The sequence below is a fragment of the Acanthisitta chloris genome, unplaced genomic scaffold (genome assembly GCF_000695815.1).
Source record: "Acanthisitta chloris isolate BGI_N310 unplaced genomic scaffold, ASM69581v1 scaffold6911, whole genome shotgun sequence".
NCBI classification, from domain to species: domain Eukaryota; kingdom Metazoa; phylum Chordata; class Aves; order Passeriformes; family Acanthisittidae; genus Acanthisitta; species Acanthisitta chloris.
The window spans coordinates 51,800-69,302 of record NW_008656392.1 but is presented as its reverse complement, the minus strand read 5'-3'; the positions used below and the strand labels follow the sequence as shown (position 1 = coordinate 69,302).

The following is a 17,503-nucleotide window of genomic DNA, read 5'->3' as shown; positions in this document are numbered from 1 at the left end:
AACATTAATCCCCATTGGTGTTTTAGCTTCTTTAAGATTCTTCCCCCTAAAGCATCCAAATTCCTTGTATTGAACATTATAAAATACACCTTGAGTTCTTCCTTGAAATAAATTAAAACATTTCAAAGTTTTTGCTTATTAAAAGTGTAAACTACCCTGGGATTGAGTATTTTTTAAAATTATTCTTATTTTTATTTACTTATTTTTTTCATTTGCTTTTTAAACAGGGCACAACTTTTTATAGTTACTCTTTCTTTTGTGGATACCATACCCTCAAATGGCTTTGTGTGTTTATGGGTCTGCATGCTTCTTGGAACTACAAAGTGTTATGGTCTAGCAGTTTACAGTACATGGGCCATGGTAGTTTTAGACTGAAGTAGTTCGACAACCTAATTTCAATCAAAACAGTATAAAAAAATAAACTATCCAATCCTTGCCTCTTTGGATTCCAACAAATTTTAAATATAGACAGTAGTTAAAATCACAAAAGTATTTAAAAATTCGTATTTTATGATTTTGGAATCATCTAGTAATAAAAAAGCAAGAGCAAATTAAAGTCAAATAGGAGTGGTGCTGCTGTCCAGAACTTTATTAGAACATTTGTTTGATACCTCAGTAGCTAAACTGCCTTTGCACCTGGCTGGCATGAAACAGTGGCTCAACAGTAAACAGCAGTTGCACTATCAGCAGCAAGTTTTCCCCCTTGAAACTTGTCACGAACAAAGCAAGAAAAAAAAAGATAGGGAGGGTAAACCCTGCCAAAAATATTTAAATACTGCACTGCATTATGAACAGCATTGGTTTCTTTATTGACTTTCCTCAGAACCTTTTTCCCCTCATTTTTGATAGTTGCAGATTGATGTAGTAACTGTCTTTTAGAAAATGCTGAATGCATGGTTAAGGGACCAGGTAGCCTTAAAAATCCGAACACGAATGACACAGATGAATGCTCTTGGTATATCCTTCAAGGATTTCTTCTTTTGTCTAAGGGTAGCTCCAGCATTAGAGTGCCTGCAGCGGAAGTTAAGTATCTAGCAGTGTTCCAAGTATTCAATCACCCTAGAGATAGATTTCTGGCCTGTTGTTCCAACAGCACACTGCAAAATAGAACAGAAAAGAGAAGTAACAAATAAGCATTTGTAGCACCTTGTTCAAATATTTGAGAGCTATTCCAATTTCAGAACTGTAGTATTTACGATTACATATCAGTAAAAGCAACTAGGTTCAGGCAGATGATTCACAAGTATTTTTCTGACCAATCACAATAACAGGACAGACAAAATTACAACAGACAAATGGGTTTTCAGTATTTAAACATTCTCTTATGAAAACACAAACTGAACAATGTTAATGCTTCTAAAAATGCATGACATATTAACAGAAAACACCATTACAAAATATCTACATACATACATCAGTTTAAGATACACATTACTTACAGTAAGGTTCATAAAACTGAGAAATTTTTTGAGCATTTCAGTCATTATGGAGAAGTCTCCTTCAGGTAAGTACTCCCTCACAGTAGTCACATTGATCTAAGAAATAAAACAATTGGTTTTCATTTGGGAAATATTTTTCTGACACAGAGCTATATTATTTTGCATGTGAGATGCAGTAAGACAAGTATATTCATAGCATTATTGAGATGGCTTTTGCTGTCATCTTTGTGAGTTAAGTGTCTCTTTAGCAATATTCCTATGTTTATGGTGCTTGTGTTTCTAGAAAACAACAATCGCTAAAATAATTTTTGTTGTTGGTTGGTTGGGTTTTATCCTTTCAAAAATTAAAATAAATAAATAAAGGACTATCAGACCTCCCCAGGACCTACAAGATTACCAAGCTCTCAAAACCCCAGCAGATCACTCCCCTGACATGGACAGATTCTCCTTTTGTAACTGTTAAGGGTTGAGAATTGCTGAACGTATTGTCAGCGTCACTAAAACTGAATGGACACACATCATGCAAAAGGCACAGAACAGCACCTCAAAGACCATTTCTGCCACCACACTAACTTCAGACAAGCCTGAAGGCAGGCCTGAATTGCATTTTCATTTGAGCTATACTTGACAGGAGACTAAGTTCTCAGCCATTAGAGTTCTGCATTTTTAACTTCAGCTTTGTATTATGTATTTCCAATCTAAGGCAAATTATCTTGAACTAATCTGGACACACACAATTTAATGCAATTTCAATGGAGGAGAAAATAAAGCAGAATAAACAGGTCTGATGGTAACTTGCTTATTAAAACCACTGAGAAAGAACAGGCCAGGCAATTTCCCTTTGCCTTTCCAAAATAAGTTCATTTGCTGGCTGCAGTAAGGGGAGAGAGGTGAAAGAGGTTAAATACTCAATTCCAACTGGTTTTGATAAACACACTGACGTTCAGAAAATTTGTTTTGGATGAAATACCACTGGCAACTTTTCACATACACATCAGCTTCATCAATGCACTGGCTCACAGCAGAGCCTAATTTATAAACCCCCTTCAATACTGCAAATGATTACTTCACTACAAATTGTATTGGATATAAAAGCAAGTTATTGACTTATTCCCTTACTGGACTCTCCTGGCAGAGACAGCCTAGAAGCAATGCTGTGTATGAGGCCACAATGCAGTCTTCCATGTGCTTGCCAGCATGCTGAAGAGCTGTAAAAAGAGACAACCGAGTGTATTGCATTCTCTAAGCAGCTGCTATCTTTTACTACTTCAAATACAATCTTGCATTATCACTTTTCAGAATTCTTTTTCCTCAAACAAAATGAGCTTTTGGGCTGAGATTTCAGAGCAGGAGTCAGGAAACACCAGGCTTACTGACTCAGCAGCACATTCTTGATGAGAAAAAGTGTTCATTCTCTTTCGACTCATTCTGCTGGGTGGTATTTTATTGTTTGCCATTTCCATGTGCAAACTGTATGCTTAAAAGACCAAATTACCAGTGTGAATATTTCATGTCATACCACAGGCCTGTAAGACTTTCACCCAAAGCAGTTTATTGTGTTAAGGATAACAGATACAGCTTTTTTTTTTTTTGCTGGTGACTCAGCATTTTTGGGCAAACTAACAATAGGTGCAGACACCAGTTGATGGAGCTACAAAAGGGAGGAAGGATAAAAAGCAAGGTTGGAGAAAGTAATATACCACATCTACTAACAGAAGTCTAAAACACTATTAGAAGTAATACACTGCACCTACTATTAGAAGATTATACAAGGAATACTGATGTTTCAGACCAGATACATTTTCCAGAGACAAATTACAGCTTAGAGAAACTCAAATTCCCAGAACAAACTACCAAAGATGCAGCACATCAAGGCATTACACAGGTACCTGAGATAGGACTGATAGTGACAGTGTGTCTGTCTTCTCACTCCACACTGATGGAGTGATTAAGACAGATACACAGAAGATGGGGACAGAAGAGGCACACATGCTAGGGAGAGGAGGGGAAAAAAACTCCAACCCTTGGAAGCAGCTTGAAACAAGAACTCTGGGAAACAAAATTAAGGCAGGTAACATTCAAGGACTGCTTCAAAAAACAAGATAAAGGACTAAAAGCCACCCCTTACAGAGGATTTCTTACACAGGATGTCCCTAAAAAGTTTTGGTTATTTTTCTAAAGAAACTGATAACATGTACTATTAAAAAGATTAAAAGTAGCATAACTTCTTCCACTTCTTATGCTTCAGCTCTGGACTGCTCCTACTTGTTGTCTGTAGCAGTTTCACCTGGGGATATGCTGAGGAAATCTCAACCTAAGAGACTGTATGTAGATAGGAAGCAGAGGACAAGGTGGGACTTTCTGCAATCACACACTGTTTTGCCTTTTCAGAGCTCATCACAGCTAGACAACATACCTTTATTAAGATCAAGTTCCTCATCATCTTCTTCCTTCTTATCCTTCTCTTCAGTACTATCTGACTTCTCTGTGGAGACCCACTGGATCTCCCCACTTGTCTCCTGCCATTCCCCACTCTTATCATGCTGAGCAGTAGGAGCTTCTTTAATCAACTCGTCTGTCTGGCTCTCAGCCAGCTGTGCCGCTCGCTCACACTCCAGAAACAGCTAATGGGAAAAATTTCAAGAGAATTTCTATTACAAATTAAACCCTGGTCACGTTGAATTAATACTTGAAAGTTTATTTCCATTCACCCCTTAAATACAGTTAAGTCTTCAACACTTTTCTTAATAATAGCCTTTTCTCTTTCAAAAGAAAATATAATTTGCCACAACACTAGTGCTGTGCTCTACAGCCAGACCTCCCTCTCCAGTACTGAACTAGTTACCAGGCTCCTCTTGGGCATCCTAATTTTTTAATCATTTTCTTTGAGACAAGGCTTGAAGAACAGAAGTTGCTGTAATTTCCTGTCTGTTTTTGTTCTCTACCAATTTTCATGCCAGCTATTCCCTCTTGGCTTCCTTGGCTTTTCCCTTGATATATAAAATGCAAAAATATGAAGGTGTAATTTAAAATGACTTAAGAATGTGAAGGAATCAATCATTTCATACTGTCCACTTACACCTTCTGAATTATTTCCCAGACCATACAACACCAGTTTGAAATACTGCTTTGCCAAATTGAGATATTTAGTATTATTAATTTTATTGCTCACTTTTTCTGTCTGCTGCTGGACAGTTAAACAGAAGAACTACTAAAAGCATCCACAGAATTAACTCCATTGAAATGAAAAGTCTGTAATTTACTTTCATTTTTAAATTTTAGTTTGCATGCTAGAACTTATTCACCAGAATTATCGGCACATTTCTTTTTTTTAACAAGATAGTCAATACAATATTTAAGGATGCTGTTTCATATCCATAACAATTACATATGTATTTTACTGCTCTTATACAGAATGATACTATTTTTTAATTAAAAGTTGCAAACTCCCAAAATTACAGTACTTGAAAAAAAATTCCATGGAAGCAACATATGTAAGAGAAAAGTAGCTGACAATTTTACAGCTTGTTTAAAACAAAAGCTGAAGTAAACAATTTAGGAACAATAAAAGTCAAAATAAATTGTATAGGAACAAAAAAGCTTTATGGAGCATGAGAGCAGCTTTTGGATGTCTGTAATAATGATACCACTGTCCTGGACCACGAAAGCTGTTCCTGTAATGAAAAGTAATGCTAAAGTCCAAACTGGGAGCAGCACCTCCCTTCCCCCACTATGCTGCATTACTCCAAATGCTCAACAGAATAAAATTCTGACATCTTCGTTGCTGAGTTCTCCCTTCCCCCTTGCCAGTCTGATAATGAGAAATGGTAACTATCACAGGACAAGCATTTTTACCTGCACTAAAGCCTGAACAGCATCAATCTGTCCAGTTATCTTCAGGCTGTCATCGCCTTCGCCCGTACACAAGGAGTCAAAAGAACAAGATGTTTCCATATTGACAAGACAGTGCCTGTTTCGAGCACTGTATTCTACTAGATTGATCAACAGACCCAATCCCTGCAAGAATTGGAGAGTCAAAGAAAGGATTACACACATTAAAAAAGGACAATTTAGCAAAAACTGTCTACCCAGATAAATGTCTTATCCTTTTAAGGATACATGACTTACTAACACACCTTTATCAAACAATTTGACAGACAGGGGGATCAGGATTTAAAGAAATGCAAGGCAAAACAGAGATCCCTGTGTATGAGAACTTCTGTGCAGGAATCTCTGTTTTCCCAATTCTGAACATGAAAACACTTTTGGAGCTGAGAATTCATTTACAGGTTAGGGACTCAGATATAAACTTCAGCCTATGTTCCTAAGAGATCCTTCACATACACAACTTTGGTGTTGCTGTTTAAGCCACACAGACCCATTCCACATGAGCTAAGGTAAATTTGACAAAGTAACAACATCAATCACATTTCTAAAGTCGAAAAGATGTTTGAAAATTAGTAATTCACAAACTTATTTAGTTAAATCTTTCTTCATAAGGCAGTGCACTTTTTCTCACCGAACATAGGAAATAAAAGCTCAAACGCACCAAATCCTTAGAAAAACTTTAAGTACCTCATATATATGGTCAATGAAAACTGCAGAGGAAACTGTTGCTTAATGTGAACCAGAGTAGTTTGATGCACACGAAGGGGGCAAACCATGTTTTGTCAATGTAATAAAAACAACAGCTTACCAGCACCCGAATGTCGAATCTCTGTTCTTGAGGTAGGAACTTTGGAACCTGAAGCACACAATTCATCGCTGTGCCTATCAGACCATCTTGTTCACCTGTCTTTGTACTACCCCATTCTGTAAAAAAAGAGAGTTCCGAGGTTCAATTTTGAAAATACTCATGTCCATAACAGTAAGCAGACTGATAAAAACCTTTTGACCCTAAGGCCAGACCAGCCTCTCTTGGCCCAAACCCTCATCTGAACTCTTCATACTGGCAATTACTTGTCCAGCATGCAAAGGCAAATTACTGATTGCTGGAAGCAAGCAAGTACCATATATAACTGCTTTACTGCATTGTACATGGAAAAAACGAGTATTAGAAAAATGTTTAAATTAATATTTTATTTGAGATTTTACCACAAAGAACATGTAAAAATGTTGTTGCTTTACCATTATCATTTGTCAGGTTGAGCAAGACCCCAATGATGGCCCTCATACAGTCTTCCACTGCTTTACCCACATGGTTAGTTACATTCTGGTGAGGCAGAGGTTTATTGTCTGGTAAACAGATACTGTCTTCAGCACGATTATATCGCTGGATTAACTCCTCACAATGCTGCAGTGCTCTGCAGAGAAAAGATGCAGAACAAAATTATCTTCACAACATAGAGAACATTCTACCTTTACTTGTTTCACAAGAAGAAAAGAAAAAAAAAATCCCTCAAACACAGAGCTTATGCAGAATTCTTTCTGATGTGCAGATGCCCATACTGTAGGGAGAGATAATAAACTTATCACCTCTAAAATCTTTTATAAGCTCAACTGAAATTATGAAAACAAAAACCAGGAAAGCTTTGTGGTTTAGAGCTTTATCAGCTTGATTATTTCAAGAGCAAAAGTTAATTTTCCTTTCCAGCTTCATCACGTGGTCTTACAAAAGATAGCTCCTCTCTCTACAAACCCAGCCTTTCATACCCTCTGCCCAACAAGGCACAACAAGATTCTGACAGTGTTATCTAAATGTTCTCTTGTTCTCTTCCCAGAGCTACTTTCACTTTGTATGAAATGACACATGACTTCCTAGCAATAAAACCTTAATCTCATAACACTGGACCACAGGAATGACTCTATATTAGTTTCATGTTAAACCACCACACTGATTTCAGTTACAAACAAAACTAGAAATGTCAAAATAATGTAATGGTCTAAATAGCATATTAAACTCTGGTTGTTTTATTTTAATTTAAGCAATACTCCAAATATCTAACCTATAACTAAGAAATTATGTTTCCAATGAGGTCTGCAGAGTCAAACTTCTGGCTTCATTTGTTCTCCTATGACGAGTAATACCAGAGGAGTACAGTCTCTGCCAGCCAACTGAGACCTCACCCAGATTGATAAATGGGTTAGAGGTGTTTGTACAAGAATCTCTGCCAGGGAGAACAGCTGAGAGCAGAATTTCACTCTTTTAATTCTTAGTTACACTACCAATTCTGTTATGCTCCACTTCACTAAACACTTAAGCATAATGAAAACACCATAAATAAATGTAGCTTCACAACTGCCCTCTTCTGTGTTCCTACTAACTCAGTACAGGAGCTGAATCCACAGCTTGCAGCTTTTATAGAACCAAACCCAGCAGCACTACACATTAGTAGCACTCAGGTACTTGCCCATACCCAGGCCTAAATTAACTTTAGCATTACTTAATGAAACGCAGCCATGGAAATTGTGGAGTTATTCCCCCCTAGAATCTTCTGGTGTAACCATTTATTACTTTTCTTCCCCTTCATGTGAAGTGTTGTGCAAAATTGTCTTTTTATTTGACAACTTACTTAGCTGAGGAGACTATGAGTTGTGAGTCTTTGTATGCTATCAGATAGCTCTGGTTTTCTGGATTATGCACAGTTACCTAAAAAGAGAAGGAAAAAAGTAATATTAAAAATAGTAGGGTTTAATCCCCTCAAAGAGAAGCATTCCCTTTCACTACTACCCCACTTGATTCAGTTCCACATTTGCTGGTTATTACCTAGTATAAACTTTAACTTCTCATTGTACTGTATTTCCTTGGAGTTTTCATCTTTAAGTAATTAATCATACAAAATTGTGGCACAAGATAAAACTGTCTTCCCAGATACAGTAAGTACAGAAACCACAAGGCACAAAGTTTTGCCAGAGCAGAATCATGAATCCACATCCTGGGACTACAGTATCCCAAGTGTGTGTATAAATGTAACACAGAACACAATCATATATGTGATATTATTTTTAGAACCTGACATCAAATCCACTTCTGAGAGCTTATTATGCATCTATCTATAACACCCAAGTTTTTCCTTGATTCCCTTGACTGAAAATTGGAATCAATTTTCAGAAACAATTAAAGTTCTCTTAGACTTACATGATTTGGTGTGCTTTGATTTTTGTCATCTCTCCCAAATTTCTAAAGATTTTACTACACCACAAACCACTCATAAGTTTAAATTAGCATATTCTAACACTGAACAAGGCTCTTCTGCTGTTGCTTGGTGATTCCATTTATCGAATATAAAAGCAGAAAATGGATCTGAAAATTTTTCTCTCGCTGTTGAGAAGGCAGGTAAACAGGATTTTTAAGTAGACATGTTTCAACAATTGTTTATCTTTCTCAGTTTTTGCCTTGTTTTTACACTTTGAGTCTGTCCTATTTCGGTGAAGAAAAAAAAAATCACCACTGTAGCTATTTGCCATCTTAACTTGGATAAAGGTGTTCAGTGAGATGCACTGATCTGTACTCTGAAGCCAAATGTTGCTTTCTGATGAGTGCAGATGTGTTGCTGAAACATCACAACACTTGTGCTTGCTTATGGTATCCCAACAGAAAACAACACTAACAAACACAAAACTCAGCCCAACAAGGCACTGTAGAGAAGCACAGGCACACTATTCCTGTCAGCTGAGCTCTACAAGGGTACCATGTGTTTTGATTCTGTTCAAACTTCTCAAAGAAATATTTACCACCTCCATTTACACACTCAACTGATGACACAACCAGTTTGCCTTTCAGCACTTAGCCAGCTGATGTTTCAAAGCAGCAATTCTTAAAACATACATCAATTTATTGCTTCTAAGAAAATACCATTTCTATAATGGATCAGCTATTACTAGACACACACTAGAGAGAGAAACTCATGCCTTGAAAACAACATCCATAAACAGCAGCTTTTTGTAGGAACGTAAGGAAAAGCATCACGTTACATTTAGTTACTCTTGCCAAAAATAAACTAGGAATGTGGTACATATATACAAGAAAACAGATTTCCAAACATTCCAGAAACACTGATAGACATCAGAAAATTAGTAAAGTCTATAAAAAATAATAAACATTATAGTGTTATATGCATTGAAGGAATGTGACACTGCAAAGGTCTGCTCATACTCACACTTTCTAAGACCCGTAAACATCTTTCCGCACCCCATAACGAAGCAACCAACTTCTCTTCATTTTCATCGCTGCTTAGGTGATCCACACATTCCTTAACTAAACATAAAAAAGAAGTTGTTTTCCACTATCAGAAAGAGGACCTCAAAAGCCAAGTGCACCAACTGACTAGCTAATCAGAGAGCTGCTATCAACCTTGTTTTACACTTCACACACTTCTAATACTAGGAAATAATCATGAAGACATGATCAGCATTCCAAAATGTTTCATTTCTTTAAGTAAAGGGAAAAAAAAACAACCTTACAATTTTGGTTTTACAAGTTTGTGATTGTTGCTACAAATTACCTAAGCATCTATTTTATTTTCTCCTGACAAGGAAGAGATTGTACAGCACGACTATGTTCCTTAACTGTAACAGACTGCTTTGCAGTAGAGTGTAGAAGAGAAGAGAGATACAGCAAGCACACACTGCCCACACTGTGCAAGTCTGAAACCAGAACCTGAAACCATGTGCCAACTGAACACTTTCATCTCTCCAATCCTTGGTCCATCCCTCTAATTACTTAAGACCAAGCCTTATTCAGCTCAAGAATTCATTTTAGACATGTTCCTTTTCCCACCTGTGAGATGCTGATCCAAAATAATTAACAGAGACATATCTTCGAAAAATAAACCCAAAACCACCCAAACCCCCACCATTTCTTTGAAGGGCTTACTTCCTATGGGATATTTCCTTTAAAAATATCTGGTCTAAAAATAACTCTGGATAACTGTAAAGGAGATCCTACTCTAGAATAAATGTGCTGTATTTCTGTGCTCTACAGATATGTAGCATAGTAATCTGAACTGTTTCTAAGCTTAAGTCATTTTTAATCTCACACATTACATGCAACACTATACACATTCTGTTTAACATAAACTACTTTCAATCCCACTTGCAACAGATTAAAGCCACTAATATTTCTCAGTAACTTGATATTGAATTGTGTATTTTTAATACTGCTAAGAAAAATACACAGTGTTTCTATTTTTAACCACAGGAAATGAACGTTATGAAAAGCAAACATCTTATTACAATTCACTACTTTTTCACACTGTCAAAGCAGCATTTTCAGTATACCTTTATCTACAATATGATCCAGACCACCCAGAAGTCGCAGTTCTTCTTTAAACCAGTCCCCAGCTCGCTTTGAGGTGAGAGACAGTAATGTCTCCATTGCCAAATGCCCAGTCTGAAAGAGTGAGGATCCAGAATTAATGAAATCACCATATGCACCTGTAGCCAATATACCAAACCACACACATACACAGCATGTAAAAGTCATAAAAAAAAAGTAGAGATTCTGAGCAGAAGAACCACCAGAGGGAGCAAGAACAGACTGAAAAATATGCATTATCTTTAAAAAATGACAGTACTTAGCTGTTTCACATTTTCTTTTATTAATAGCTTAGAAAAGCTAAGCAGACTCCTTTCATCTGTTTCTCTTGTTATCAAAAGAAACAAGTGGAGAACAGAAATGGACAAATCAACCAGACATGAAAAAAACCAAGAAAAAAAACATAGTGAGTACTGCTTCTGTCTCCCAGATATATTGGCTCTGCTGCTTGTAGAACACATTTGCTTCCAACGTATTTTGTACTTTTAATTTTAAACCCACAGAAGAAACCAGTTCAACTCAAACACTGTAGAGAATTTTACTCTATTTACTGATTTACTTTTTTTAAAGAAGAACAACACAAAAATTCAACAGTAGCGAAGATAAATTCACTCCCTGCAAATGGAAGTTGAAGAGGTTATAGGTGATTGTCTTAGATAATCATCTGAAATGTCTTTAACCAAAACCAACACCCATTTATTAAGTGAAGACTATAACTTGTTTTTCTAAAGGCCTCTCATAAAAGGTAAATGTTCATAATAAAATATATGCATAAGTATAAATTCACATCTATAAAGAAGTGACTAGTATAGACATCTGTAACACCTGGAAAATACACAGGCAAACCTGAACTATTATAAGCTTCATAATTTTATATACAGTACATAAATACAACAATGAACAGTCAAAGAAGCCACTTCATAATTTTATATACAGTACATAAAAACAACAATGAACGGTCAAAGAAGCCGTAAGATCTCATTAAAACCAAGTGAATTTAACTAATCTCAAGTTACCTTCCCTCCCTGACACATTTGATTTGTAGTGCTTCAGGGAGGGCTGTGCTTATTTTGAGCTGTGCAGAATGTTCTGGGACACCTCAGCACCTCCTGGGAACAACAGTACTCACCAGGCTTGAGCAAACACCCCACTGTCTTAGCAAGAGCCCTCCCCTCAACACCTTCAGCTGCTTTCCTTGCTTTTCCTCCTTGGATATCAAGTATTTGGAAAGCAAGTTGAAGATTAATCTTGGTCAAGCAGAGTTACCTGCACTGTCACTGTCACCAATGAGCATATAATTGGCAACAGCATTTCTCCAGTATAAATGGAATCCCCTTGGGTCCAAATGTTGTGAGGGTCAAGAGAGCACAAGCAGCAGCAATTCTACAACAGGTTGGACACTCTTCCATGACTGAGCACCATCTGAATTCCCCATCAGAGGAATCAAAGCCAAAGCTGCAAAGACTACTGTGACTGTTCCACCACCCAGGAAACTGGTAACTGCTTATTGAACACACACAGTTATACACACTCCCTTTCCAGGCTAAGTAAAGGTGGTCTGTCCACCTGGGTCAAGACTGATGATTTTTGTCTCCTTTGGTAACTGACGCCATGCCACGGGACTGACCACGCTGGTAACCTCATGTACTACCAGTACCCTCACACCAAACTGGGTTGCAGTGGCTATAGCTTCTACAGCAACATCACTTAATGACCCACAGTCAGTTTTTATTTCAGAGTAAGAAAACCTATTAACTTTATTTAATTGCCAACACCTACTCATCGAAGGAGGGAAACTAAACATACTTGGTTACAGAGCATTCTCATCTCATCACTGGGAGATACAAGATCCAAAACCTCACAGTTTTTAAAACTGTAAGTTAAAAATGTAATGTTAAAAGAGAGAGTTCTGCATCCACTAAGCAATGGATGGAAAACTTCCTTTCTGAAGAAACCAAAGAAGAACACGTTTTGAGGGAGGAGGGGAGAGAACCTGAAGAAAGCAGCTTGACAGAGCCCTAACTCTTAGAAGCTGATTCCTCTCACTTTTACAGACTGAACTTGAAAACACAGTAACATGGACACCTGAACCCATGCATAACCTAAACCTGACTGATAGAAGCTGATAAAAATCTCTCCTAGAGATCTTAACAGTTACAAAAGATTTAGTTAACTTCCTAAATCCCTCCACCGCAAAAGCTCAAAGGTCACACAATACTTAAAATATGGTGATTAGTTTTCTGTGAATGAGCAATAAGACTTCCAAAAACTCCAGAGGAATATAATCTGATATTTGTACTACTTGGCATGAGAACATAACTTTTTTTAAAAAAAATAAAAGCAATGAAACCTTATAACTGTTTTGCTTTTGAGGAAAGTAATCCTTCATATCTAATTTTTAAGTCAATTACTACAAAATTGTAACCACCAAACATTGGTTCCCCTAAGCTTTCAGCCTATGCTGAAAGTGAAAACCAGAATAACCTGTTTCACCAGCTGCAAAGAGAAGTCACTTGTGAAGGTTTTGGTTATGATGCAATAGAGAGGAGCTAGCTGCAAGCATGTGCTACAGAGGGCTATGCTGAATGCCAGGCAAGGGCCATTTGCTAACATGAAGGCTAAGTTCTTCAAGGTTTTATCTACTTCTAAGCCAGCAAAAAAACCTGGAGCAAATTCAACCCACAGAGAACTCCTCTTCAGTTTCTGGGTTTATGTTTTTAATATTTATAGCAGTCTAGAAAACAGAACCCTTTGAATACATGTTTGAATACTCTAACGTTTCTCAGTCCAACCTAACTTCTAGACAGTCATACAAACAGTGTCTCTGGAATGAGATAGGCAGTAATTATCATCTTTGTGTGATCTGTGTAAGAGTCAAAAAAAAAAAATGAAGGTGCAACCACTTAGGCACAAACTGGAATTAGATAAACATCTCTTGCAGTCTTCCTGTTTCTCAGTGGATATGTCTCAGTCTGAAAAAGCACAGAACTTTTCTTTACCCCCAGAAGATCTGCATTTTTGTTAGTATTTTCTGCCTGTCATCTGGTACAAAACACAGATTACTCATTGTATCTCATGACAGAGATCTATGTGAAAGCAGCTTGATCTTCTACATGTGAAGTTCATTATTGTCTCAACTTACCATTGCTACTGTCTTAAATTGGTAGAGAACCTAGTCATCTCATTTGGCTTGCATATATTCTCTAAACACTATATAGTCTCTGCTTCTAGATGGTGCAGCTGGGAGGAAATCAGTTTCCATCTGCGAGGTGCTACAGTATTCAATGCATTTACAACAGCAGCTCAACGTAATTTTACGAAATAAAGCTGCCTCAGAAAAAAAAAAATCCACAAATAACAGCTGAAACTGATGGCCTAGGATATTATTACTCTTTACTCATGGACAACTCCCTTGCAAGACAGAGTGCCTTTTGATATATCCTCTCCCTTTAAAACCCATGCCTAAGAAAACACAAGAACAGAATTACAGTTCATAAAAAAAGCATCAGGCTAGATCAGATTATGAATATGAGAAAAGCTCAAGCAGGAGACAGTGGTCTTTGTGGCTGGATGCTTTAGCAATGAGGAACCTGTACCAGCTGTTCCATGCTTAATAAAGGGAGCTGTCTTACATTTTATAGTGCAAGAGATAGCCTGGCACTGACAATTTGTGTGCTACATGAGCTGCCTTCAGTGCCAAAACAGCACTGAAATGAAACTTGGATTATACCAATTCATAGCTGATCACCGCCTAGAGAACAAATTTCATTCTGTGTTGGTATTTTCAGACTGTATCAAGTGAATTCAGAGAGCAAGCTGAAAGTGGAAAATATAATCTCCAACTCATTCTTCCTTTTCAGATTTCCAAGGCCAGAAAATTAACACGAGCCCCCTACCTGCACATTTTATACATTTGTAGGAAACAAGTCTAAGACTGAAACTTGGAAACAATTCTCCACTGTCACCACAAACTGATTACCAATGTTAAAAATGATGACATCAATATTACCTCCTTCACCAGAAATGCAGCTCTTGCTATGCCATGTAATATTGAATTTTCATACCAACTCAGCTATCTGTTCCATAGTTAGAAGTTGGGGGAAAAAATCCCGAAACCAAATGCTTCCTAAACTGACAAAAAAGTCACAAAAGCCATAAAAGAAAACACCAGTCCAACAAGGCATGGCGCCTTTTAGCCTAACCAAATATGGAATACAATCCTCACTGCAGATTGCTGGCAGGAGCTGGAACATTACTTGCAGAGATAAAGCCTGAAAAGCTCGCTTCATAAACAATAAATCAGAAGCTTCTCCTGTTGTGTATAATTATTATACAGAAAATAGCAAAAACCTAGTAAGAATCTTGAAGAGAGTGTTACAAAATGCTAAAAAATCAGGATCACAGTAGCACCCATTATACTGAAATACAGTGAAGGCAAATACACATTACTAGTTTTTGCCACTCATGAAGACTCACCTAGGCGATCTGTCATTCAAGTCTTAAAATACACTTTTTTAAAAAGTCTTGCAACTTAGCCTTTATTTTCCAAGCTAGCTTGATGCTAGCATCAAACCATGGCCAAATTTATTTTAAAGGAAAACAACTCACTCTGTTGCAGCTGAAGGTATTTCCATAGAAAACAAGTATTTTTGAGAAAGGAAGGAAAAAAATTCATCCACACGTATGGCAATCAATATGTCTGCCACCACACTTGCAGCAGGGAAAAATCAGTTTATATAGGACAGATTTTATTTCATTCTTTTTCCATGAGAAAACCTGCACAAATTTAACACACAATACCTCTACTCCTATGCACAGCCCCCTATTTATTTGCGAAAGCACATGCAAGTACATATAAAATTTAGGCAAAGAAATGGAGTCAAATAATCTAAGCATGGTCTTTGAACACATGGTTATTTGAAGTGTTACTTCAAGGAGAGAGCTTCTTCAGCTGTAACCTGATCCTACTAACAGCCTTTTAGAAAGGAAATTTTGAATTTAAACAAGAAAATACTTGCAGTGCAGTCATACATACATCAAGGACACAACTCCTTTGCTGGGGATATGAAATTAAGGATGGTGCTTACAAATTCCATTTTATTAAGCATTCCACTACTGCCAAGGCTTTCCAACAAAAGCATGTTACCCACCGTGATGTTTTCAAGATCAAGATGTTTGTTGTGAACAGTTTCACAGAGTCTTCGGATTTTTTCCTTAATTTTATTCATGTCTTTTTCATTCAGCAGCTTGGCAGAAGAAGCATCTTGTTCCAATTCCAAGAGCCGTATCATCAGATCTAGACTAGCTCTGTCTAAATCCATGTTCAAACGATCTCTACTCAGGATGTACATTAAAGCTGCTGTACAAAGGGACAAATTCTTGGGTTGGGAGAGGAAAGGAAAAAAAAACAGTTAGTTTTTACTAATCTTGTTAGGCAGACCTGGTACCATTTTTATTAAACAAGCTGAAGATTTATGAAAGAAAATGTCTGACAAGTCCCAACCTACACCAGCACTTACATGAGTACTCACTGTTGTACATAGATTCCTTCTAGCAAGATACTAACGCACTCTCCTAACAAATGAAAATGAGATATAAAGCACTCAATACATTTACAAAAATCTTAGTGGAGAAGCAGGGGGTTCTACTTATGAAGGACTCAGTGCTGCAGACAGAATAAGAAACAGTAACTCCAGTAACACTGCATTACACAAGAGACAGATGGCAGGGAACAAAGTGAAAAAGCACAGGGTACACAGCAACGTAGGTGAACGTTCTGGTTCAACGGGATGAACAGAAAATACAGAGACCATGGGGACAGTGTCTGTGGAGTGGGGGCATGGGGACAGGCCTGGTGACAAATTCCAATTCTGCCAAACAGGTCTGTCAGCCAATAGGTGAGCCAAACCATTCCAGCACAAACACAGTTTATTTTCAGGGGAATTCTGCCTTTTGCAAGTAGCCAGAGTATGAATCAGACTATCTCAACCACCCCTACCTTACACAGAATTGGTGTAGAGGGACCTCTTACTGGCTAAAGAACACTTAATGCTCCTTCATGAAGGAATTAAATTTCATCTTCATGAGTATCCAGAAAAGCAAAAGCAGATGTGGACTGTCAGGAAGGGACAAACAGTGAAGAGAGAAAGCAAACCTATCCATCCTTAGTGCTGGCAAGTACAGCACTTGCACTGGGAGCACTGAGCTCCATGTTATGGTACAGAGGAGAAATGTGCACAGGGAACTGAGTTGTGCTGGACACAGAACTTTCAGAAACTTTTGACTGGAGGGTAAGAGAGCTGGGGGGTGGATGTGTGTTCTACTGAGCTCAGCTCTCGAGAGTCTACACTGCATGCACCCATTGCAATTGTTTCTTTATAAGGTAAATTAAACATGGAAACAAACTAATTCTGCAGTATGAGTGTGGTACAGCTCAAAAGGAAAGAGCGAAATTTCTGTGTCATAGCAGATTAACATCTTGTTTAGAGTTCAGACAACCAACAAAGCAATCCTTAGCTGCCCTGTTTATTTTAGAAGCAAGTAGTAATCATACCTGGTCATACTAAGCATTATCAGCATTTCCAAAACAGGATTAGGCAGCTGAGAGTCTATCAAAAGCTACGTTAAAACTCCTTCCTGCCTGAGTCAAGGAAATCCTCAGGTGAATGAAGACATTAATCTGACCAACTACCAGAGATGCGTTTGAACTACTGAAGGAACCAGGAGTTTCCAAATCTATATCTCCTTTGAATACAACCTTGAGACACAGGATTGCTTAAAAAAAAATAAAATCTTAGCTGTGAACATC

The 17,503-nt window shown here is 37.5% G+C and overlaps 1 protein-coding gene across 1 annotated transcript in view; it reads right to left on the bottom strand.

Annotated features, from left to right (window-relative positions):
• Positions 1 to 206: 206 nt before the first annotated feature.
• WAPAL (wings apart-like homolog (Drosophila)) overlaps positions 207 to 17,503 on the bottom strand; it is a 66,207-nt gene continuing 48,910 nt past the window's right edge. Inside the window, exons 8-18 of the mRNA XM_009084308.1 lie at positions 15,846 to 16,073; positions 10,659 to 10,770; positions 9,539 to 9,636; positions 7,952 to 8,028; positions 6,567 to 6,742; positions 6,136 to 6,251; positions 5,295 to 5,456; positions 3,856 to 4,063; positions 2,559 to 2,647; positions 1,440 to 1,535; positions 207 to 1,097 (exon numbers count right to left, since the gene is read on the bottom strand). Coding sequence (XP_009082556.1) covers positions 1,032 to 1,097; positions 1,440 to 1,535; positions 2,559 to 2,647; positions 3,856 to 4,063; positions 5,295 to 5,456; positions 6,136 to 6,251; positions 6,567 to 6,742; positions 7,952 to 8,028; positions 9,539 to 9,636; positions 10,659 to 10,770; positions 15,846 to 16,073 — 1,428 coding nt within the window. The 3' untranslated portion in view covers positions 207 to 1,031. The remainder of the gene's footprint in view (positions 1,098 to 1,439; positions 1,536 to 2,558; positions 2,648 to 3,855; positions 4,064 to 5,294; positions 5,457 to 6,135; positions 6,252 to 6,566; positions 6,743 to 7,951; positions 8,029 to 9,538; positions 9,637 to 10,658; positions 10,771 to 15,845; positions 16,074 to 17,503) is intronic.